A 24,715-nucleotide genomic window follows, 5' to 3' on the forward strand; every position below is an offset into this window, starting at 1 on the left:
TATATATTAGGTGCGGATGACTTCCCCTGCAACCCAGTCTTAGGACCCACGGGTGGCAGGAAGAAGTCTCACCGCAGGTGGTTGGCAGCAGGCAGGCTCTGCAGGCGAGCAGGGACCGCAGGGGAGCAGGGACCACAGGCAAGCAGGGACTGCAGGCAAGCCGGAAACCCCCAAAAGGCAGGCGGCAGCAGGTTCAGTGTCTGTCCAAAGGGCGGCAGCAAGTAAGTAATCTCTTTACAGCTTTTGGGGACTTGCTCCTTTGTCCAAAGCGCAGCAGCAGACAAGCAGTGTCTTTATGGCTTTCGGGCACTTGCTCCGTTGTTCCCGGTTGGCCAGTCTCTTGATCCTGGATCTTCTCAGCCAATCAGCCAGGGACTTTCCTCCTGTCCTGCTGCGCCCTCCCTGAGCAGGCTCGTTGTTCGCAACACTGTTTTCCCAGCACTGCTCCTGTCTGGCAGCTGGTCACCTCCCTCATGGAGTCTGAGTTGTTTCCTGGCAGAGGAAGCAGGCAGACAGAAGAGTCTTTAAAGTGCCTGGTGGAGCGGCCATCTTTGTCAGTTATGACTGCTGACCTAAAGGGCATATTATGTTTGTGTGAGGAAAGGTCTGGTCCTCCACGTCCTCCAGCTACCTTTGAGCCATGTGCTTGGCAAATCCATCGATCTCTCCAGCCCAGCTTGTCCTTTGCTCCTGTCCCAGTGCTTTTAGCTCCTTTCACCCACCACCATGGGCACAGCAGCACATGGGGCTGTGCTGTAGCCTGAATCAGAGAAAACTGCATCAGGTTAATGTAACCAGTTCACTTCTGTTGTTGCTGGGGTATTAACCAGGTTCTCAATCTGGTTTATTGCATGTCTGGGGGAATATCTACTTGGTGAGAGAGGCTTGGGAAGGTGAATGATCATTTAGGTGTGGTGGGAAAGCAGGTCCCAGGAATGTGGGTCCCCTCCTTAAGCAGCAGTAACAGTGTGTGTCAGGTTAAACTGATCATTAAAATACTATGCTATTTATTTATAAACCACCAAAAATTGTTTATAATACATAATACACATGCAAAAAAATCGTTTGTTTATATATATCTGTGTGTGTAAGGTGGATCAGTTTCTTATGGCAGTTCACAGGATGACTCTCTGGATAGATCTGTGGTACTACTCTCTTCATGTAGAGACAGCCTAGCAAATGGATTCTGATTGCATCAGAAGACAGACAGGGGTTTGTTTTGAGTGGTGTTTTGGTGTGGAAATTGGACATTTGGAATCAGTCATAGATTCACAGAATATGCTGAGTTGGAAGCGACCCATCAGGATCATTGAGTCCAACTCCTGTCCCTGTGTAGAGCACCCCAAGAATCACACCATGTGCCTGAGAGCATCATCCAAATGCTTCTTGAACTCAGGCAGGTTTGGTGCTGTGACCACGTCCCTGGGGAGCTAGTTCCAGTGCTCAACCACCCTCTGGGTGAAAAACCTTTTCCTGTTATCGAACCTGAACCTGCCCTGATTAAGCTTCCTGCCGTTTCCCTGCATCTCAGAAGATCACAGAACCATCATAAATTTTCTTAGCTGTAGCCCCTTGAAAATATTTAGAAATACCTAAATCACAGTAGAAATGAAGATTAGGCTAGTTTTCTATCCCCCTTTCCCAGTTTCCATGTTGCTCGGAGCACCTGATTAAAAGCATTGCACTTCGTTTCCTCTTTACGTTAATGATATTTATGTAAGGAGATACCCTGAGTTTCATTGGTCAGCTCTTTTGTTTCAGTGGTTTAATAAGAAACTATTAAACAGATGTTGTGCAATTTCAAGACAAGTGCTCCAGGAAGCTGAAAACTTGTTGAAGGAACAGTGTCAACAAGAATTTAAAATAATGTTTAACAAACTGAAATGCAGAAGTTCCACAGTCGCGTCTCCGTCATGTAGGCTGTAAGGAGTTTGCTTGACCAAACCAAGAGAAGAATCAGGCTGCCAGATGAAACTGTTTGAGTTATGAGGAACACTTGCTTGTGGGATCTCCCGCTAGACAGACTTGCTGCTTTATACTCTGTATGGATTTCTGCAGTGTACTGTGCTTTCCCAAAAAATTGTCAAAATTTATGTGCAAGTAACCTGGTAAGTTTTGAAAAACTGTGCTTAATATTTTGGAACATGGATGGTTGTTATGGCTGTAAAAGTTTTCTATTACATACCAGGTTTTAAAGAATATTTTAAAGGATGTGTCTGAGTAAAAGAGATGCAGAACTAATGTTTAACATTTGGATTTGTGGAAGCTGCTGAGGAAGAAATCCCATTATCCAGATTGCATGGGTTTTAATTTTATACTTTCTTTGTATACTTTATATACTTATATACAGCTCCTGAAATTGCTATAAATGCTAAAGACCCTGGAGGGTGGAGGAGAGAAACATTTGTTCCTTCAGTTTATTCACTTTACTTACTAGTCTGTCTTTTCTTATATAAACCTAGGAAAACTGTAAATTCATAAGAAATTTACTGAGAATCTGTGGCCTGCACAGTAATATCAAGCTACTTTCAGCTTATTTTTTGGGTCATTTATGCTTTAAATTGTGGACATTTCTTTAGGTATTAAAAGAAGTAGTTAGATCCTTAATCTTATGCTTTCTTAGTGTTGCTTTGAGTAGGTGGGTGGAATGTATTATTTTTCTTTCTAATGATGTATGTCAGATAAGCAAAACCTCTCAAATCCAAACAATTTTGCATGAGGCTTTCAGTAGTTACCTATTTGTTCTTATTTGCCTGAAGTGTTGGTGTTTTTTAGAAGACCATGTACTTCTGCTCTGTAAAAAAGACATTTAGTGCCTTAGGTCTAACTGGCTGGAAACCTAGTGCAGAGGACTATCACCTTTCCTACATTTGTCTGATATTTCCTTTAAAATTTTTCTAACTTTTGCACCAGTGAAAGAGTTAATTACCTTCCATGGTGGAAGCTTATCATGCAATGATAAATTTAATAGGGATCCTTTGGTTTACGCTTAAATTAATTCAGAAAAAGAAATGTTACTCTTCCTCTTGGCTTTGAAAGAGAGGAAAATCACATTCACATTCAGTGAAACATTGTGTAGCGGATGCAGATAAGAAAAAGATAATCTTGGAGTCCAGGAGCTATAAACCTTTTTTTTTTCTCCTCCATTCTACTTAGTGTGTTCACATTTGCTTTGTGACACCTTTGATTCTCACAATTGTCATAGTGTGCCCAGTGTGCTGAAAGTTTCTTCCTGAGATTTATTTTATTAAGGATGCCATTACCTGTCTGCTGGATAGAACTTAAGACCTAACATTCAGCTTCTCCAATGCAGTTAGATATATCCTCAAATCATTTGCACCCCACAGGCAGTGACTGGTTTTGCAGACTTTGAGTGATGTGAAAAAATAGGCACCTCAGCTCAAGAGCACTTTTGGGAGGAAAGGAAGGGCAGTCACCATATGGCTGCATAAAACCCCTTCAAAAGGAGGCCTGACAAAAGGTATTTGTCTTGGAGGAAAGTCTTTCTGCTCCCAAAAGGTCAAAGCCACTTGGCTTTCTCATTTATGCCCAACATATTTGTGAAACATTTGCTATGGACTCAATGAGCAAGAATCAGTGAGAGCCAAATGTCTATCTGAGATAATTTAATTAACACCAGCTGATTCTGCCAATGTCTTTGTTTGATGGTACTCTGAAATAAGTCTCAAGTGAGAAGCTGCAGGTGTGTTAACAGTAAATGTCTTCAAATAAGGAAATATTAGTCAAAGAAAATTTGTTTTACAAGAAACTAGTGCTTTAATGCATTTTAATAAAAAAAAAATGTGGGGAAGCATTCTGACTCTTTGTAAAAATGTTTGTATTTCTCTTATAGGAAGGAGAACTTGGAATTACTAACCTTTGCAATGTTAGTGACATCATTGGAGCAGTGAGTAATGGTTTACTTTGTTAATTACAAAAGTTTTACGTTACTGCTATTTGAATAAAATAGGTATAATGATCACATTGTCAAAGACTTAATACAAATTTGCACAGTTGCCTGTTTGGCATAAATCAGTAGGTTGTGTGGTTACATTGGACTCAGATTATTAAAGACACAATTGTCTTTTTTGTTTAGAGAAAATGTGTAAAGGGTGTGGATCTCTGCTGTGAGCCATGTTTGCATTTGTGATCTACAGTTCATAATCACTCATTTTTGAGAAAATGAGTCAAAACTAGTGTTCCCTCCAAGATACAAATAATTTATTCAGCTACCTTTGTACAGTTAGGTAGTGGATTTTGTTTTCTCAGTGATTGTATGGGAGAAAGCTTAAAATGACAATTATTGAAAATTTAGAGTTCTGCAAGACTTCAAATGTCTTTGTCTATCATGGAAAGCTCTTTAGTGAACTTTCCATAGCAGCATTCTTGTGAAGACTTTAGCTGATGTTCTTCTAGTTCACATTTCAAATGCTGTCAGTTATACATATTCTTTGAAGAGGGGTGGAGAATTCAGCTATCAATATCTTCCATGGAGACTAGTGGGAAGCAGTCTCTTAGCACCTGGTATCTAGCAAGGCTGGGCCATTTATGATGCTGGGACTATAAAAGGCTGTGTTGTCATGACAATACATTGCAAAGTTGACTCACCTATTTAGGTTACTGTGTATATTTGCACAGTGATATCAAGTCCTATTTTTTTTCCATGAGACTTTGCAAGGCTCAAGAGTCTTTTGCTTCCAAATTGTTCCTTTCCAACTTTAAAAAGAAAAATGTCCACTAAGAAAAGTGACCATTAAGAAGTAGATGGGGCAGAATAAACAAGAAAGGTCCAACATCAAACACAAACTACATAATATTTATTACATCTTTGAAAACTCATGGTTCTAAAGCCAATGCCTTGCATGTTGGATAGAGGGGGACTTGTGTTTAATAGCTTTCCACTATGCTTGGCAGTGCTGTGTACTGTATATCTGTTACTTCTCCACAGAGAACAAGTGCTAAATGAAAGCTGGGAGGGAGGGAGCATTGGCTACACACACCATGACTGGCTAGGTGACTCGTTCCCAGAGCAAGAGTGAATGTGGACTGTCTTAGCCAGGGCTCCTTCTGCCCCTGGAGCTGTGCATCAGCCCTTTCCCAAGATCTATGTGAAGCTGAGCACTCCCCCCCAGGTGACAGTTACAGTCTGTTCAGGTGTCCTGCAGTCCTTTTAATGCTCCCAGTACACATGAGGGCATAAAAGTCTTTACCAGAGCCGAACACACAGTTGAACATCTACTGTTTTGCACAAACCATTCTCTGAGAATTACTTTTTAAATTCTTCTCTGTATTTTATATTGAGAAGCATGCTATAAAGCATAACTTCCCTTAACTGTAGTATCTGAGTATTTATAGTCTTTGGTATATTTAATATTTTTGTTACAGGGTTTAAATACCCTAAATGCCTACTTTATTGCTAAGGAACCAGTGCATGAAGGAGTTTAGAGACTTGGTTATGCAGAATGTTTTACTGAAGTTGAAAATCAGCTAATATGTTCTCACCCTTAGTGCTGGAATACCCCTTCTCTTTAAAAATGTGTTTTCAAAGTCCTTTTTAAAGCCAACCTCTGTCTTTGCAGTGCACACAGGGGTGTCAGTTTTGGAATGCTACGGTGCAAATCGATTGCCCACTGAAATGTGTGAGTATTGCCTTAGCCTTGGCTATAGCACTTGTCTCCAGTCTATCAAGTACTTTATCCAATGACAGAAGTGGAAAACAACCAGAGCAGTGTTTCTGTGAAAAGATGTAATGTCCATATTTTCTCTCAGTACATTTATAAATTCTTTTGGGAAGTCAATGATTCTTGCTGTGGGAGCTACCTGTAATATCAAAAGTTTTCATTGTGTGTATCAAAATGTAGGATGTTTTACAGTTCATTAAGCTCAACCACTCACCCAAATTTTCAGGCAGTGAGAAAAAAAACTAGTGTTTTTCAGGATTTTACTCTACTGGGGCCTGTCTCAAAGTTTTATGCAGATATAAATGAAGCACATGGTCTTTACTAGATTGATTTCTCACTTTACTAAACCTGATGGATAAGAATTTGCATTGGTCTGGGACAACAGCCATGATTGTTTTTAAACTGCCCATTTTTTCTGGAGCTCTGGAACACATGAGGCTCATTCATCCTTGGCATCTTTTTAATGTTGACTTTCTGGTTTTTCAACTGTAAGTTTTTCTTCTTTCATTATTTGCCAGTGATAAGGCTTTGTACTGTACTTTCATGTAAGAAAATTCTAAGTTATTGATGTTATCTGTTTGAAATACTCTGTGATTATATTTATGCTAATCCTACACTGTATTTATTTGCTTGGCAGAATAAGACATACACCAGAGCATGCGAGGTAAGTTAAATGCTATCAGATCAATTAAAAAAACCCACAAATATTTCAGTGCTTATTATGTCCATATAGTACTAAGAAATATAATGTAGATACACGGACTTATCAATCCAGGTCTAGTGGTTTTGTGCTCCTTAAAGAATAAGTTAAGCACCTGAATCCTTGCTTTCCAGCATAGTAGCCAAGGACATGTTTGCATTATAAATTGCTGCATGGCAAAGAATATTGCTTTATAGAAACCAGACTAATCACACCAATATGGAACTCAGCACAGACCTATTTAAACTATGTTGTAGGCTCTCACAGTAGTCTTTTTCAATCCAGTTTTTCATTAATGTCATCAAAGATGAACCAGAAAGAATGCTTAGTCAAGCTGGTATGACGCCAGCTTGGCAAGAAGTGGAAACAGGAAGACAAAACACACTCTTGACTGAGTAGAGAGTCCAAATGAAGTAACGTATACTGCAGTAAGGGGCAACGTATTGTCATTCAGACAGAGATCTCAAATGGGGAGTGCCTGGTCTGTTCTGCAGATGGACTGGCATTCACAGTGAGAAGGATGAGACAACAAAGTGCTGCTAGGAGACGATACCTTTCTGAAGTCCCTTTAGAACAAACACAGAGATGGGATAGAGATGAGACAATTGCAGGAATGTGTTTGGGACTGTTGAGGCCTCAGTATGGAGGTTGTACCCAGATGGGGGCAACGCACTTCAAGCAGGTTATGGAGGAATTGGAGGGAATCCCGAGTGGGGGACAAACCCATTGGCAAGCTGGAACTTTGAAAGGACTCATTTTTTTAATGCTTTTTAATCTGTGAAATTGTGACTATGTCAAAGGTTTACTAATACACTAAATTATGGATTTGGAGTATAGGAAGAGTCCAAGAAGTAACCAACTTACTTTTGTAGAAACACAACATTAGTATAGGTGTTTTGTTGTTACTGATTTTTCTTGGTTTTGTTTCTCGTTTTTTTTTGTTTGTTTTGTTTTGTTTGTATGTTTGTTAGTTTGTTTTCTTTTCTGGCCATTCAATAGCAATATGCCAGTTAAATTCACTAACTCTGCAAGGGCTTTTGTGGGATTATTTTTCTGCTGGATCAGCTGGCTGACTTGACTCCCCACATGGTCAGGGGAGCACAGGTCACTGCCTACAGAAGATCAGGTCATTGGAGTCTGCAGGGGAAATGAGGAGGCATAAAACTGCAACTTTTCCTTTGGTATTGCTCAGCACTGTGCTGATACTGGGATTGAAATCTGGTAGCATTACTCCTGTTGGATATTACTGCTCACCCAGGAGCAAAGGAGTGTCACTGAATTTTATGAGAATGTTCAGCAGAATCTGGCTCATACAGGGGCAGTTCTGATTGATGGAGAGGATATATGAGGATTTCTTGTTTTCAGGCAGAGCAGATGGCAATCTTCCCTCAAAATTTCTAAGGCTAGGAGCTTTAGTAATCCTCTTACCTCAAGCAAAAATTGGATTTATGGTTTGGACAAAGATCAGAAGAAGAAAGAAAAAACTGACAAAAAACAAGTGGTCAAAAATATCTGTGTTAAATGAAGCGGAAGGCACTATGAATCAGCATGCAATCTGGGGACACTATGCCTTACAAATTAAACAAATCTTGGTGGTAAATGAAAGCTCCAGTGTACAGCTGGTAACTGACGTCTGCTAATACCCGGATCTTTGTCTCTTAGCAATCACAATAATTATAGAATCATAGAAGCATAGAAGGGTTTGGGTTTTAAGGAACCTTAAAGATCATCTAGCTCCAACTTACCTGCCATGGGCAGGGACACCTTCCACTAGACCATGTTGTCCAAAACCCCATCCAGCCTGGCTTTTAATGTCTCCAGGGAGGGGGTTTTCACAGCTTCGCTGGGGAACCTGTGACATTGTCTCACCACCCTCACACTAAAAAATTTTCTTCTAATGTTACACCTAAATCTCCCCTCTTCCAATTTTGATCCATGATGCCTTGTCCTCTCACTACAAGTCCTTGCAAAAAGTCCCTCCCCATCTTTCCTGTAGGTCCCCTTCTGATACTGGAATGCTCTTATAACATCTCCCTAGAATCTTCTCTTCTCCCTGGCAGAACAAGCCCAACAGTCTCAGCCTGTCTTCACAGGAGAGGTTCTCCAGCCCTCTGATCATCTCTGGGGCCCCATTCTTAATTGACTTTGAAGTATTTTATTTCTTTGAATATGAAAACATTAAAAAAAATAAATTTAGTGCTTACACTTGCACTGAATACCTAGATGTGAGCTAACATATACAGGAATATACTGCTAAGCAAGTTTTTAAATAGGCCTCAGCTGCAACTGTGTTGTCTGATGTAACATGACTTACCAGTTTCCACAGGGTGCCAGAAATGTATATCCTAGAATCACAGGAAGGGCAATTAACATTTTTTCTCACTTAAGGCAATGAATTGCTTTTTAATGATCTAATGATCTATCACTTGAAAGATGGCAGATATATGAAGTAAACTTCAAGATTTTATAGCTCAAATGAAACTGCAGAATACAATGAGCCCCAAAAAAATACCTGTCTAAGAGATCTCAAACTATCACTTTTCAAAATTTTTGGCCTTCCAGGAGACTCGCTCTTACATGTAATTTTTAAGCTCCTCATATCCACCTGAAAAATCTTTCTACCTCTTTCTAAAATCTCTACCTATAAAGCAGGGTAACACTATGCCTATGTTCCCTACCTAAACTGTTCTTCAGATGTGAGTGTGAAGAACCCACTACCCAGGGGTATTTGTTATGTTTGCAACTTGTAGACATGCCTGTACCATAAGGAGTAACTACTAACACAGTAGCAAGAATTAGGTGTGGCTGCTCTTACAAATTACTAATTTCAACTATTTTGAAAATTCAGTGGAAGCACACTTGTATGAATGTGCCTCATTCATAGGAAACACATGAAGTGCAAAAGGGTGAATCCCAACATGAGGAATTTATAATTTTAACAAGTCAAAACTCATTATTTCCTACCTCAACAGCTGTCACTGAAGCCTATTTCCAACCTTGCTGTAGCCCCATGTTTATGCTTTCCACAAAAGGACAGTGTATAAGAAGGACAACCCTAACTGAGTGCTCAGTGAGATGATGGAAAGACTCACTCTTTGGAGAGAGTTTGTGGTACTGCTGTTTTTTAGAATGAATGTAATGGTTTCCACAGGGTTTGTATGTATTCAGAATGTGCACAGGATTTGTATGTATTTAAAACCTATCTCCCTAATTCTAGGAGGAATTTTTGCCTTTACATAAAACTAACCAGTGAGTTCTGTACCCTAAACAGACAGTTTCCTGTAAGTTTGGCTGTAGCCGTGTAGAGGATGCATATGGAGTTGAAGCACAGAGTAAGTCTGAATAGAGTCCTATGTCCAATTCACAGTCTGATAAATTCAGTTTTAAGGTTATAATCTTGTTCTACTGTTTGGATTTCTTTGGAAAAAACAGGAATGTCTTAAGTGTTTTTCTTAATCTGAAAATTACCACTCCTCTATTTCCTTTTAACAAGTACAATGAAGTTAACTCTATCTCATAGTAAAACTATTTTCCCTCCCTTTCATGGATATGAGACTTTTAAAATTAAATCTCAACTGTTTAAGATGATGCTTTGTCTAGCACCCACCCTTGACTTGCTGGATACCCTGAAATCATTGCCAAAAATTCCTGCAGCTTACATGGGAACAAATGGGCCAATACAGTGTTATTGAAGTAGACTAAATGAAAATCTCTTCAGAATTGTCCCATACCTTCTCTGTATTTCTATTCAGCAAAATTTTACTAAGTACTTGTATCTCAAAGTGCATTTATCCATGTGCAGAATTTTAGTCACATTTGCTAGCATTGGGCTTGGCCCAGTTCAGGCTTACTTATCAAACTGTGATTCAAATATAATGTGATTTATTCAGCAACATTTTCAATATATTAATTTCTGTCTTTTAATTGGCTTCACATCTTTCAGGTGTGTGGGGTAATAGGCTTTTACCCTGAAGGCTGAGAAATTGCCATGAAAATTTTCTCTTACTGTTGTATTATATTTTCCCTTTAGACTACTTGAACAAGCCTAGACCACCATTTGCATCTACCATAGGAAGCCACAATGTCACCTTAGGGTGGAAGCCAGCTAACATCTCTGGGGTGAAATATATTATCCAGTGGAAGTTCAGTCAACTCCCTGGAGACTGGAGGTACACAGAGGTAAAGAAAGACACTTCCTTTTACCTTGTAAGGAAATAGGTTCTTAGTTTTATTTATAATCTGGTCCCTGTTTCACAGGGGGAAAAAATAGGGTAATTTATTGGTAGAGTGCAATCATAACAAAAACCACTCAAGGAATGAAAGTAATGACTAGATTTTAAAGCAGAAGTGGCTGTAATTTACTGGTGAATTAAGTGGAGCCTTTATCTTTTACTAGAAGTTGGCTGAAATTGGTAAAATATTTTAGGATTCTTAGAGTACTTGCAGGGCATTGGTGGCGTTTCTTGTCTTTTCACTTTATTTTAGAAAAACATTGTGTTATATGCTAGGCACATGAAGGAGGTTTACAAAATTCTGAGTGGCATGGAGTAGCTGAGAAGTGGACAATTATTCTCTGTTTCCTCAGAGAACTAGGGACCTTGATGGAAACTAGCAGGTAGCAAGTTCAAACTAGCAAATGAAGGTATTTCCTCACAGAATATGTAGCTAAAATGTTCAGCTGCTTCCTGGCACATGTGGATGCTAAATTACTAAATTTTCAACCACTAAATATTAAAATCACAAAAATTACTAAACGGGCTTCTGAAAGTGACTGGACAGATTAATGGAAGAAAAAAATATGGTTCTACTAAATGTAAACATTACAATTTTTTCATGTTGAATCACACTTATAAAATGCCAAGACTGAGGATATTCTGGAGAAATATCACCGTAGGCTTTCTTTTTTGTATACTTTTCCCTAGAAATACTAATTTTGTTCCTGTCAAAACACAATATTTGGCAAGATAGACCTTTTTTCTGACTCAGTATGGTTATTCTCATATTATGTTCTTCTGCGTCAACTGTACACTTGTTATCTTGCCATCATCTTGACTGGACCATTTTCCAGAGCATGGCAAGTTTGTGCCACCAATCAAAGGCAAAGATAATTTGCTAAGCAGGAAGTTCTTCTGAATTAATAATTGGTGAAATAATGAGAAACAATTACTTCAGACCATAAATATTTTAAGGTAACTAGGAGTCTTAAGATCTTAAACCTGTAGTGTATGTGCCAACAGTTTAAATACATTGCCCATAATACGTTATTATTTTAGAGGTTTTTTTACCTTATTCTTGACATTTGATATTATATTGCATCCATCCTGCCATCCATCTACTTATTGTTTAGATTTGGCAGTGTGTTCTGGAGAAAAGAGAAGAAAGTGCTGAAAGGATGGAAAAATAAAAATGTAACTCCCAGAATTTCCTCTTATTTAGGCTTAGGATACTGCACTTTAGTAACCTGAAATATATATGTTCTTGTCTGAGACCTGTTTTGTCCTCATAACACCCTACGTAGTAACTGCAGGGGAGGAAGAATAATAATAATAAAAAAAGACTGTGTCTGTGCATTGATCTAGGTGGTATCTGAAACTTCATATACAGTCAAAGACCTTCAAGCCTTCACAGAGTATGTGTTTCGAGTAGTTTGGATCATTACATCTCAGCTGCAGCTCAATTCTCCATCAAGTCCCAGTTACAGGACACACGCTTTTGGAGGTAATGAATCGCCTGATTAATTGCATCTTATCAGAAACATAGAGGTTTCTTTGTTGCTTCTTTCACAGAAAACATGGATGCTTACTCTTCAGAATGGTGTGCAGGTTGTCTGTCTGGTAGCTGCAGAAGACCAGACTAAAATACCACAGGCTCTTCTTGTTTGAACTAGAAGACGTAGGGCTGCTTTCTGCTTTTAGTTTTGAAACATGCACAGAAAAGTACATGGTCAAAATTGTGAGGGCACATTAGATACTTCTGTGCACAATTATGCACATTAGCTTTTTGAGGGAAATTTTCCTAGACACTAAAAAAAATGAAACATTGCTGAAATTTTATGCTGCTCCTAATAATATTTATTAGTATAAATGAACTAACAGGAATGAAACTTAAAAATGTACCTAAAAAAAAAGACAAAAACATTAAAGTCTTAAATGTCAGTAATTTCTGTCTCTTGCAGCTCCTGCGACAGCTCCTATCATTAAAGATATTCAGAGTTCAAGTCCAAACACTGTTGAAGTTAGTTGGTCTCCACCACTTTTTCCCAATGGATTGATTGTTGGGTATAACTTGCTGCTGACCAGTGAGAATCACAAACTGTTGAGAGCCTCAGGAGGGCATAGTTTTCAGTTCTACTCCACCTTCCCGAACAACACTTACAGGTACAAAAAGGAAAGATAACCAGCATGGCCAAGTGTGCTGGAGCACTTCTTGCTTGGGTAGTACAATGTTTGCTTAATTACCACTTCTACACAATCATACTATTTACTTAATATTCTTACCAAAAGCAAGGATGCCTTCCTTGAGATAATGAAGTTATCCCAGATGAGCTGACTGCTTGTGGGAAAGTTGGATGGGGAGGAAGGAAAAGGAATTTGATATAGGGCCAGCAGTCTGGTTTTTTGTAGCTGCTATTTTCTTATTTTTTAAGCTTGTGTGGCATGTTTTCAGTATATTCTAGGAATGATAGAGCAGTCTTCTCTAGTCGTTTAAGTATCTGGAATAATCCCTTTATTTTTATTTTTTTTTTTAAATACAAAGGCTGGTGTTCTCCTTGCACTGCTAAATACAGATCTTTAAAATGAGATTGAGTTGCTTTTCTGAGTCTGGAACCCTATTTTAAATTTTAATTTGAAGATTCTGTTGTTGTCCCACCTTTGAGGAGTTCAGATTCTGGCTGGTTTAATTTTTATCATATCCCATAGCATTATATTTAAATGGCCATTTTCTGAAAGTCAAGCACTTACATAGCAGCTGCCCTTCTTGAAAAAATATTTCTCAAGCCATCTTTCAAAAGAAACCTGCAAACCAAAACGTTTGTCCTTGGTTTACTGTAGGTTCAGTATTGTGGCGGTTAATGAGGTTGGTGCTGGACCCCCTGCTGAAGCCAACATTACAACCCCAGAATCCAAAGGTACAAAAGTAGCAGAGTCATTATCACTGTCTGTTCCTGGGGACAAAATCATGTTCTCTGGGCTGCTTTGCACCTGGCAGAAGAGAATAATATTTAGACTGTAAACAGTGCATGACAAGAAGTTGTACACTGAGGAGTCAATAGCATATCAGAGAGTTGTGTTCTTTACTGATCTACACAGCATAACTTGAGGTGCTGGCTGGGCCAAATAAATTTCAGCTAACTTGTATTACAGATGAAAAACACCTCACTGGTCTGATGCAGTGACTGAGAGGACATACTTTCATTTTCTAGATAAGATTTTAACAGCTGACAAACAAATTAATTTCTTCTGATAATATTAAATAGTTAATACAAAAAACTTTTGTCAAAAATCCTCTGTTACTTCATGACAAATACGTGAAACCATATCAATTTTTGTTGCTCTTTTGTGGCTGTATTTTTTTTTTTTTACTATGTTAACTAATGAATAATGAAAGTAATGACACACTATAGGTATCACTCAAAGAATTGCAGAAATATTGTCAGGGAAAGGTGCATATTCAGATAGAGCACAAGTGAGAATGAAAAATGTTATAAAATGTATCTTTAGAAATCCAAAGATGGTTCCCTCCTTCTGAAGAAATCCAGCTGTCAAGCACCTGGAAACTCTTCAACTCTAGCAAACACAAGTGTGTCTCCAAGTCTGCCAGTCATCTTGGAGAAATTGAACTTACAGCTTCTTTAGTGTTTTAATTTTTTTTAAAAGTTATTTATTTATTTTTAATAGCTCAGTTACACTGATATGTCCTTATCTGGGTGGGATTAGCTGACCCTGAGCTGTAACATTTGTGTCATTTATGAAACATCTGGTACATCTGACTGTGTTCATTAAGTCAAGTTAATTAGCAACCAATTAATTCAATGTAGAAAACAAACAAATAACCCTACCTCCAAAACCCCCACCTTCTCGGGTTGTGAGACTTACTAGTCACCACTTAAAACATTAGTTGACACACACTTTTTCTCTGTGCTAATGTGAACAGGAGCAACCCTTCCTCATGTATCACATTCAGAAATGGTGTTATTGCATTAGGTACTGAGCTGTGTAGATCTGAACCCTGAGAAGAGTCTGGGAAAGAGTCTGATCTCTGGGCTAGGTTGCAAGAAATGTCACTGCTGAAGAGATAAGGAGGTGATATTGACCTCTTTGTACTCTGCACTGGAGAGATCATTTCTGAAAAGAGTCTCAGTGTGTGCATCATGTGAGAAGTGCATGCAGATCAATCTATGCAGATTATCCGGAAGTCAATTAAGACAGCATTTGATCACAGTCTTGTGATACTCATATGAGGAAATGATATCTGATAGCACTCAGCTGTTTTAACTAGAGAGGGAAAAAAAGAGGGAAAGGTTGTTTGGAAATTGAAATTACTCAAATTCAGATTTGAAATAATCCAATTTTTAAAAATTAAGGTAGCCTCCTTTTGAATCAAGTTAGCAGGGGTTGTGTTAGTTTTCTGGAGGTATGCATAGACCAGACAGAAGGTGTGCACTTGCTGCAAAGGTTTTGATGTAAGTTACTTGGGCCTGCATAAACACAAAGTCAGCTTATGTGACAAAAGCTCTCCTTCTTGCCTTTAAAATCTGTGAATTTATTTTAAAAACCCCTATATTTTAAATTTATCAACTTTGAAGAATATAATATTATCCCATTATCATCTTTATCTTTGAAGATTACTTGTTCCTTGAAAAAATCACTGGTCAGCATGATGAAGTGCATGAAATATAAATACTTGCTTTGCTCTTCCCCAGCTCTGTGGGATAGTATTCTAGTTTGACCAGGCTTTTCAAAGAGACCCAAGGGAGTTAAACATCCCACTTTTATTGAATCTTGAAGTGACATGGGTGTCTTAATGCCTTCATTTCCTCAGGAGTCCATAGGGCCTCATTTGCTCCAGGTTACTTTTCCTCACTAGGGACTCACTGCTCTTACAGGAAATGATGGTATTGAAGTCATGTCGTGCATTCTCACCCTGGGCAAGCGACACTCAAAGAATTTAAGTTTTAGTCAGTCATTGCTAGTGCAAGAACACATACGTACATGTATTTATGAGAGCATGTGTATATGCATATTTATTAATTATGTATCTGAGTTAGCAGCAGTGTTCTCTGTGCTGCAGTTATCTTAATTCTGAATTTCTCCTTTTGTTAGTTAAGGAAAAAGCAACATGGCTCTTCCTATCCAGAAACAAGTCTTTGAGGAAGAGATACATGGAACATTTCCTCGAAGCAGCTCAGTGCCTGCAAAATGATATTATACACCACAACATTACAGGTAAAATCAGGTTGGGCTCCCTCCTTTTATCTCTAGTACAACTTAGACCTCTGTATTCACCAACAACAGAGTGCACCTCACCTAGCCTGAGGCGGTATATGGCCTTTCTTTAAAGTCAATGGGGAGAAATAGGAACTTTTGACGTATTTGCAATGACAAGTATTGGGAAGAGATGAATTGGTCTCCCCAGTGCAACCTTTTCTTCACTGAATCTAGGCAGCTGCTTCAAAGCTGGACTTTTACATGGTAGGTATCTATATTGATGTAAGATGAAGTCAAAGCAGATATTTCCCTACAATTAATGTGTTTTCTCAGCATGAGTATGGGAAGGTGGTTCAAACTTAAGAATTAAATAATACAGTGTTAAAAGATAGTGGCTGAAGAGTATGACAGTGTGTTAGCTAGTCTGGGGCACTGAGCATTTAGTAGTCTAAGTTACCAGACAACCATATTATGTCAAATTATTGCCTGCTCTAGTGTTTCTTATCTACACTGGTGGAGGCAGTGAAAAACTGAGCTTACCCACCAAGTTCATAGAGCCATAAAGCCACAAAGATGCCAGAGAATGAGTTTTTGCTCCTGACTAAATGCCCTTTGATAGTACAAGGGTGTCACAGATAATAACTAGCTGGAATTCTAGAGTGAATGGTGCTTTGTGAGGAGATGAGAATTACATGTGTTTGCCCTAGAGAGGGGCAATCAGTGTTAGTTGGTTTGCATGTTATGTATCTTATTTCCCTCTGATCATCTTTCTGAGGGCCAGTTGTCTCTAATAATGTCACATCCATAGCTAATGGGAAAGCTTCCTTATTATCTGAAAGAAGATTAGAAGTGGAGGAGAAAACCGGTTAACTTTTCTCCAGTCATGTTGGGTTGAAGAAATAAAAAATGCTTCTTTTTAAGACATGTAGAAAAAGTAACTGCAAACCTGAAATTTGTTACTTGTATAATCTGTGTGCATGTGTCTTCCTATTTTTAGGAATTTCTGTGAATGTTCATCAGCAAGTGGTTTATTTTTCTGAGGGCAATTCCATCTGGGTGAAAGGAGTGAGAAATATGTCTGATGCATCTGACCTAATGCTCTTTTATGCTGGCTGGGGAAATATTACGTCCATCTCAGTAGATTGGCTTTACCAGAGGATGTACTTTGTCATGAATGAAAAGGTAGTGCTCTTGGGCTTAATTAATTTCTTATTTCATTTGAACCATTAATGAGATTTATTTTACATGATAAAATACGATTAATATATAGATATGCATGCACAATATGTAATTATAGAAATAGATTTGTTACTTTTATAATATTCCCATATTTCAGAGATTTAAAAAAGAAGAAAGGCTCAAATATCAGCTAATTTTTAAAGCAAACAGGCTATATGAAACTTTGTCTCCTTGTCTTATTTTTCTGCTTAGGACACCTCATACTCTGTATAACTGACTTTATTTCTGTTACTCAGTTCTCCATCTAGCCTGTTCAGCTGCTATTCTGCCTCAGGAAGGTGGTCAGATATCTAGTTAGTGATTATAATGTCTTTGATAATTAGCAGAAAGAGGGAAAGTGTTTCATACCTGTGATGACAGCTCAGGTTACAACTGTTTCAACTTGAAGTAAAAATGCAGATTGCAACCCTGCACTTGCTTCCCTGCTTGTAAAGCATCAGTTATGCTAATGGTCACACTTTGCCTGTACCTTTGCAGTCCTCCAGTGCACAAAGGACTAGAATGCTGCCCTAAATTGTTGGTGGGAGAGTTGTTTGGTGTTTTTTCAATCCTCTTGCCGTGTCCGATTTTTTTCTTACTGCTCAGGGAACAGGGAACAGGAGAAGCAGTAGTGAGAAAAAGACACAAGCGAATTGTAGATGAACAGACTGATGGCAGGGATTTCTGAATCCATTGCAGGTTAGAAAAGTCCTAAGGTATTGCTCCGAGGGTCAGAAAAGCACTTCCTTCCTTCTTTTCCGTTCCCTGCTAGATCATTTTCAAAGTACAGTTTTCCTGTACCCCCAAATTAGGCTTTTCCCTCCAGCTTAAATGTAGGAAGTTAAGAGAAGGATATCTAACAGACAGCTCTTCCAGGGTAAGATGTCATGGTTGCATTCATACTTGTGTACAAGTGTTATACACGAGTGACTGACAAGTTAGGAGCCCAGAAGCACCTGGAATTGTGAGAGAGGTGTTTCACTCTCTAGTTCTCCTGAGGGAATCTCTGGTCTGGTGGTTTGCTCATTAGCAAATGCCCTATGAATGCATCATTGGTTTTTTTTCTCATTCCCTAGATACATGTCTGCCATTTAGAGAACTGCATGGCAGCTGAAGATATCACTCCTCTTTATGTGACATCCCCTAGGAAGATTATAGCTGATCCCTATAATGGGTAAGTGTCCTCCTGTGAGCACTTGGTGTCAAAGGTGCTATAAAGCTCCTCTCTAATTTTCTTCACTTCATTAGCCATCTAGGTTCCTGTTTCAAACTCCTGCCTTACCAAAACAAAAGTGCAATTGGCAACAAATAACAAACTACAAAACAATTGGAACAAGAGTGACACCATGCAGTGTTATTTTCTGCATTTTTTTCCCTAGGGTATTAGGAGAGGAGGTAAAGTATTTCCAATGCAGACATTTTTTTTTCAGACTTTCAGTGCTTTTATGAATATGAAGCTCTATGCATTTAAAATGTCCATGCTTAACACTTGAGGTATTATGAAATCATATTCTCCAATAAGCTGCCAGCCAAATCCCCAGAAGATAAAAACCGATGTGCTTAATTCTCCTAGCATGTATATTAATAGCGCCAAAAGCATTTTCCTATTGTCTGCGTAAAACCAGGCAAATCTGTGAGCTGTTAAAGTATTTGTGACTCATCTTCACAGTTCTTGCATTGTAGTTATTTGGGTCTATTTTTCTCCATGGCCAGCTATATTTTCTGTCTCCTGGAGGATGGCATATACAGAGCAAACCTGCCACTTCTTCCTGACACTGCTTCCACAGCATCACCAGTGGTGAAATCCAGCACTGTGAGAGACTTCATAATCCAATTTCAATCTAAGAGACTTGTTTTCTTCAACAAAACAGAACAGGCCTTTGTATCAGGTTTTCTTGATGGTTCAGAACTTCACATGCTGCGATCACATGTGCCACTTAATGACATAGAGAGTTTTGTTTATGAGGATAACACGTTTACTGTCACAGATGGCCAGGCAGTTTTCCATGAGGAGGTCTCTCCAGTGGGGAGCTCTAGCTTCAATGAATATATTGTAGATTGTAATTTGGCATATCCAGAGTATTTTGGCTTTGGTAACTTACTTTTCTCTGGAGCATCAACTCAGCCTTTTCCTTTACCAACTATTCCGCGGCTTGTCACGGTGCTATTTGGAGTGGACCAAGCTGTGATCAGCTGGAAGCCACCTGGGCACACTATTGGAACCAGTAAGTTAATTTGTTACTTCCTGAAAGTCCTTTTCTTTCTAGAGAAATAAATTCCTTATTTCCCTTTTCCTGATGCTGAGCTTTGGTGACTTCAATATCCGATCCTGCTGGACATGTGGGATTACCTCACTTAGAAATATTTAACCCAAGATTTGCCAGTAAACTAGCTAAATTTATCTGCCTAAATGAGTACAAGTTTATATTGGTAACTCATTTGTCATCTGCAAGGGATTTTAAGCAAGTTTCCATCTTAACTGTGGTATCAAGTAACAGTAATGTTTGTTGCTGATATCACACAGAAGGTGCAGGCCAGAGATGTATTGGCTTTTGATAAGTGACTGTGCTACAGTCTGTCCTCTGTGCATATATCTTTGAAGAGCAGAAAATCACCTGGTTGCAAAACATTTTGGTTCTTTGAACTTCATTCTTCGTGGAGGATTGAGCCATTAGTCTTGGATGGTCCCAGAGCCAGAGAAAGTAAAATTTAATTTATCCCTTTCCTAATTGCCCTCTGATACTGGCATTTGTGAAATGAGTCTCCAACCTACAGTTTTCTCAAGGAATGTGCATTTTCTGTTGCAGCCACCTACTCTGTAATAACACAATTATTTGCATCTCACAGGTCTCTCTGCTTGGCAGAACTGGACCTATGATGTGAAAGTGTCATCTCAGCATCCATCTGAGGAGGGATTGGTTGTCTCAAACATTAGTGATACTATGTTTACAGTGAGGAATCTGGCAAGCTTCACGGCATATGAAGTGTCAGTCAGAGCTGTATCTCCTGCTGGCAAAGGGTCATGGTCGGAGTCATTTAGAGGCACAACCTTAGAGGAAGGTGAGAATTGCTTCACCCAGGAGAAACGAAGAATGAGTTATGCATACAGCTTTCCACCTGGTTGGGCCTAGGCTTTGGGCAAAGACCACAAGATGAGTGGCACAAAAAAGCCCGTCTTAGAAGGATAAGGGTAATACTTATCCTATATTAAAGAATGCATGATAAGTAAATTTGGTTTTGGTTAAAGCAGTAAGATTCTCAACCTACCATGATGGTATCATATATATATTATGCATTTATTATTACTACTTACATACATTTTTCTAATGTAAATGTACTATCAAACACATTATTTGATACACTATCAGATGAAAAGATGAGACATTTTATTCCTTTTCTGTGCTTTGGAAAGCACTTTAGCACTTTCTGTGATGAAGTGGTTTGGGCAGCCCCTTGGGGGTTAATTATAATTTATGGGAAAGTTCAGGCTCACTAAAAGCTGAAATCCCTTGATTTTAGCATAGATAACGGGAGAAATAGATGTGTGCACAATGTCTGAGATTTGTAGATCTTTGGAATGTTTTTCAAAACTTAGTTCACCAATAAAAACCTGTATTTGAAGGGAAAATAGCTTTCAGCTTAAGGTACTGGACTGGCACTTGATAGTAGGGTTTTCTTTTGCCTGACTTCAGTGGGGCTGGGTCCAAGCCTACAGTGGGTTTTAGGCATCTAATAGGGTTCCAAATTTCCTTATTGTTCTGCATCTAAACCTGCCTTGAATCTCTGAGTTTCTGAAATTATGTTGTTTTCATGCTTTTCTTCTTTGTCCATTATTTCTTATGGGCCAGTTTTTACTGTGCTTCTATAACTTTCTAGAAAGACGAACCCTGCTATTGAAATACAAATGTTATACATTAATTGCTTGTTGGTGTGCACAACTGCAGTTTTCTTCCTTTATCAGCTGAAGAAGAACCATATATTTTGGCAGCGGGGGCTGAAGGCCTCTGGAAGCAGCGGTTGGATAGCTATGGGCCAGGAGAACTCCTCTATCTTCATATGAGAAATGTTTCAGGTAATTACCAAGGAAACTGCATGCCTCTCCTGCAGACCTGTTACCGTTTATTAGTTATCCATAAATGCCATCAATAGACTTGAAAGAGAAGAGTTGTCATTGCAGCAGTCTAGAACTGAATGCAGTACTGTTCATTGAACTGAACGCATTTACTGAGCCAAGCCTTTGTGTCCATCCTCTCTCTTCTCCTTCATGCATCAACTTAATCCTTAGTGAAACCTTACTGAAAGAACCACAATTGCAACCGAGTTAAAATCAACTCTCTGAGCTAAATAATTGTGCCTTCAGCATCCCAATGTATGTCATACATGTATAATCTTCAGGGTTATGTATATAAATATATATAGCTCTGTATGTAGTATATATGCATCATGGAATCATAGAATGGTTTAGGTTGGCAGGGATCTTAAACATCACGTATAACCAACTCCCCTGCATGGGCAGGGACACCTTCCACTTGACCAGGTTGCTCAGTGCCCCAGCCAACCTGGCCTTGAATACCTACAGGGAGGGGGCAGCCACAACTTCCCTGGAAACCTGTTCTGGTGTCTCACCACTCTCACAATAACGAATTTTCGCCTAATGTCTAACCTAAATCTCCCCTCTTCCAGTTTTGATCCATTACCCCTTGCATTCTCACTACAAGTCCTTGTAAAAAGTCCCTCCCCAGCTTTCCTGTAGGCCCCTTTCAGGTACTGGAAGGCCACTATAAGGTCTCCCTGGAGCCTTCTCTTCTCCAGGCTGAACAACTTCAGCTCTCTCAGCCTGTCTTCATAGGAGAGGTTCTCCAACCCTCTAATTGTCTTCATGGCCCTCCTCTGGGCTCATTCCAAGAGCTCCATGCCCTTTGTCTTATGTTGGGGGCTCCAGATTGTATTCCTATAAGGAAGTATTTATTGTAATGTTAACTGAGTCTAACTATTAATTTGTATTGGTTTGGGTTTTGTTAGATTGTGGGTTTTTTTAGTGTTTTTTTCTTTGTTTTTTTTTAACTGAAGTGTGTTGCTACTTTTTATTCTTTAAGAAAATATGTTTTTTTATTTACACGCTTGTAACACGCTTGTTATCTTTCCTTTTTTCTTCAAGACCTCGACTGGTTTAATGACACTCTTTATTGGATTAATTCCATGGGGGAAGTTCAGACCTGGTCACTGAACAAAAAAGAGGGTAATACTGAAAATACTTACGTATCTGACATCAGAAATGCAAGGATGTTGGCTTTTGACTGGCTGGGTCAATGCTTGTACTGGGCTGGCAAAGCTAATACGGTAGGTATAGCTGCACTTCTTAAAAGGAAAAAAACCCCATAGTCAATAAGAAAGACTGTAAAAAGGTATTTGGGAATATAATTCTTACTTCTTGCAACCTGAGATGCATTTGGACCTTTGCTGTTACAGTGTAGAATAAGGAGGCCTTTCTTCCCTTGTGTGATTTTCCAGACTTAAACAGAAGTTTGGGACAAAATGTTCAGTAATATTCACTAATACAGGATATGGAATAAAACAGGCAAATCAAATATACTATCAACAGTTTTGCTGGGTTCAGCATTGTAAAAATAAGTAAAGATCATGAAAATGGAGGCTGCCAGGTTGATCTCAGTGAAGAAATAGATGGACTTTATTTTAATCAAATATGACATGATTTGTTTACACAACGATTTTCAAGATTGGCCTCTGTACTTGTGATATTTTGCAGATCACTGCAGATAAAAGAATAATTACCGTTGCACTCTGTACACTCTCATATCAGGAACATTGACATGTGAATTGTTTAAAAGGTATCTGACTTCAAAATTATGGTGCTAATTTATGCAGTGCTGTCAAATTATGCCTTTCGTTTCTTGTAAGTGTGAAGTCAGAAGCTGTTTTAAAAACTGGAGCTAGGAGGCCAGATTTCACACTGCCTTGCACCTTCATTTACACTTGCAAATAGTGAATATGAAGTGGGTGAGAAACTCTGTCAGACAGAAGGCTGCCAAAACTGGGAAAGCCAAGGGGAAGAGATACTTCAGCTTTTTCTTTTACTTTCTGGCAAATATTAACTGATACTTTTGCCTTATTCTTCATGTTTCTACTTTGAAAGCAAAAGGTTTAGGCTTTGAAAGGCTAAGGTTTGCATAAGCTTTTGCTAAGTGTCTGTGGAAGAGTCATAGAATCATAGAAACATTAAGGTCACTTAAGTGTATTTGATGGATCAGGGTTGATGTGGTGCTGAAAGCAATTATTTTGTCCCTAGATCTACAGAAAATCAGTACTGGGAGGCCATACAGATGTTGTGGCTCACGTTGCTTTCCAAGTGAACGATCTGGTAGTGGATTCAGTAAATGGTTATTTGTACTGGACCACAATGTATTCAGTGGAGACCGCAAGACTGAATGGAGAAGAGTATCTTATGTTACAAGAGCAGCTACAGTTTTCTGGTAAACAGGTGACTGATGGCTTTTTGTTTGGTTTTTGTTGTTGTTGTTTTTTAATGGGGGTGGGGAGGGTGTTTTAGTGGTTAGATCTCTCCTTGCAATATTATTATATCATTTTGAGAACATGGTAAGAATTAAATCATGTAATAGCTGTCATGAAATTCAGGCCTGTAATTGTAAACTCAGACCTTTACATCAAAATGTGACATTAAAGATGTCCTTATCATTCTAATGCAGCTCCCTCTATATGTGAAAGGTACTTGGTTTTTCCAAATGGCTTAAGTCTAAAGGTCAGTTCTGGCTTTCCCATAAAAATATACAGCAGGGGATCTATAGCATTCTGCCTCCTCTGTGGTGTTCCCCACCTCACAGTAGATAGACACTTGCCAGAGACACCAGGGTGGTGGCACTTTAAGCTGAAGAGGTGCTGCAGCAGAGACAGCCTTTGTCTGTACAGAAGAACTGAAAAATACAGAACTGAAAAGCTTTCATCACATGTAGCTAGATATGTCTGTGCTGTAAAAGGTCACTGCATTTTCCACACCTCTTCATGGAAGCTGGCTGGTGTGGACTGCCTTCATGGGAAGATAGATGCTGTCCAAGCTCAGTGGCACACTTAGACCTATCACATATCCTCTGGGTGATCTGTTGCAAAGGATTGACAATTTGCAGTTCATTCTAAGCAGTGAATGTCACTTCCTTCCCCTTCTTGTTTGATTCACTACCTGTTTCTCTGAATTGCCTCATGCTAACCTTACATTTCTTGTTTTCCAGAACCTTGGCAGCAATAAGACTGCTTGTCTGCTCCTGTCATTTATTTTTTTTTTTTACACCTTTATCTGTGTCAGTGATACCAGCCTTCAACCATCCACTTATTCACACCTCCTACAAACAAACATCTCTCCTGCTTCTGTGCTGCCCCTAATGTATGCGCTGACTTCCTGAACTCAGCCTCCTGCCAAAATTTGTTCAGGAAAAAAGCCAAGTAAAAATGTCTAGATTGGGAAGTGACCAGTTATAGCTGACAGGTGTTTGTTTATGATAATAAAACCCAAAATAAGCCCACCAGGAAAAAAAAAAAAAGAAAAAAAAAGGCAAGAAAATTCTTTAATGATTGCGTTATCAAGCTGTCATTATTGTCCCAGATAAAGACACAAATATATGTAAATACCTGTTTGCACAAGTAATAATATGTGTCTT

General features: G+C 38.9%; 1 protein-coding gene across 1 annotated transcript in view; it reads left to right on the forward strand.

Moving 5' to 3' along the window:
- The first annotated feature begins 1,985 nt into the window (after positions 1-1,985).
- Positions 1,986-24,715, forward strand: part of ROS1 (ROS proto-oncogene 1, receptor tyrosine kinase) — a 71,284-nt gene continuing 48,554 nt past the window's right edge. Inside the window, exons 1-17 of the mRNA XM_051614301.1 lie at positions 1,986-2,108; positions 3,854-3,907; positions 5,580-5,639; positions 6,319-6,345; positions 9,653-9,713; positions 10,412-10,560; positions 11,961-12,099; positions 12,557-12,758; positions 13,434-13,510; positions 15,705-15,827; positions 16,807-16,991; positions 18,104-18,201; positions 18,741-19,252; positions 19,875-20,087; positions 20,989-21,099; positions 22,186-22,367; positions 23,335-23,526. Of these exons, the coding sequence (XP_051470261.1) occupies positions 1,986-2,108; positions 3,854-3,907; positions 5,580-5,639; positions 6,319-6,345; positions 9,653-9,713; positions 10,412-10,560; positions 11,961-12,099; positions 12,557-12,758; positions 13,434-13,510; positions 15,705-15,827; positions 16,807-16,991; positions 18,104-18,201; positions 18,741-19,252; positions 19,875-20,087; positions 20,989-21,099; positions 22,186-22,367; positions 23,335-23,526 (2,508 nt within the window). The remainder of the gene's footprint in view (positions 2,109-3,853; positions 3,908-5,579; positions 5,640-6,318; positions 6,346-9,652; positions 9,714-10,411; positions 10,561-11,960; positions 12,100-12,556; positions 12,759-13,433; positions 13,511-15,704; positions 15,828-16,806; positions 16,992-18,103; positions 18,202-18,740; positions 19,253-19,874; positions 20,088-20,988; positions 21,100-22,185; positions 22,368-23,334; positions 23,527-24,715) is intronic.

The sequence above is a fragment of the Apus apus genome, chromosome 3 (assembly GCF_020740795.1).
Source record: "Apus apus isolate bApuApu2 chromosome 3, bApuApu2.pri.cur, whole genome shotgun sequence".
NCBI classification, from domain to species: Eukaryota; Metazoa; Chordata; class Aves; order Apodiformes; family Apodidae; genus Apus; species Apus apus.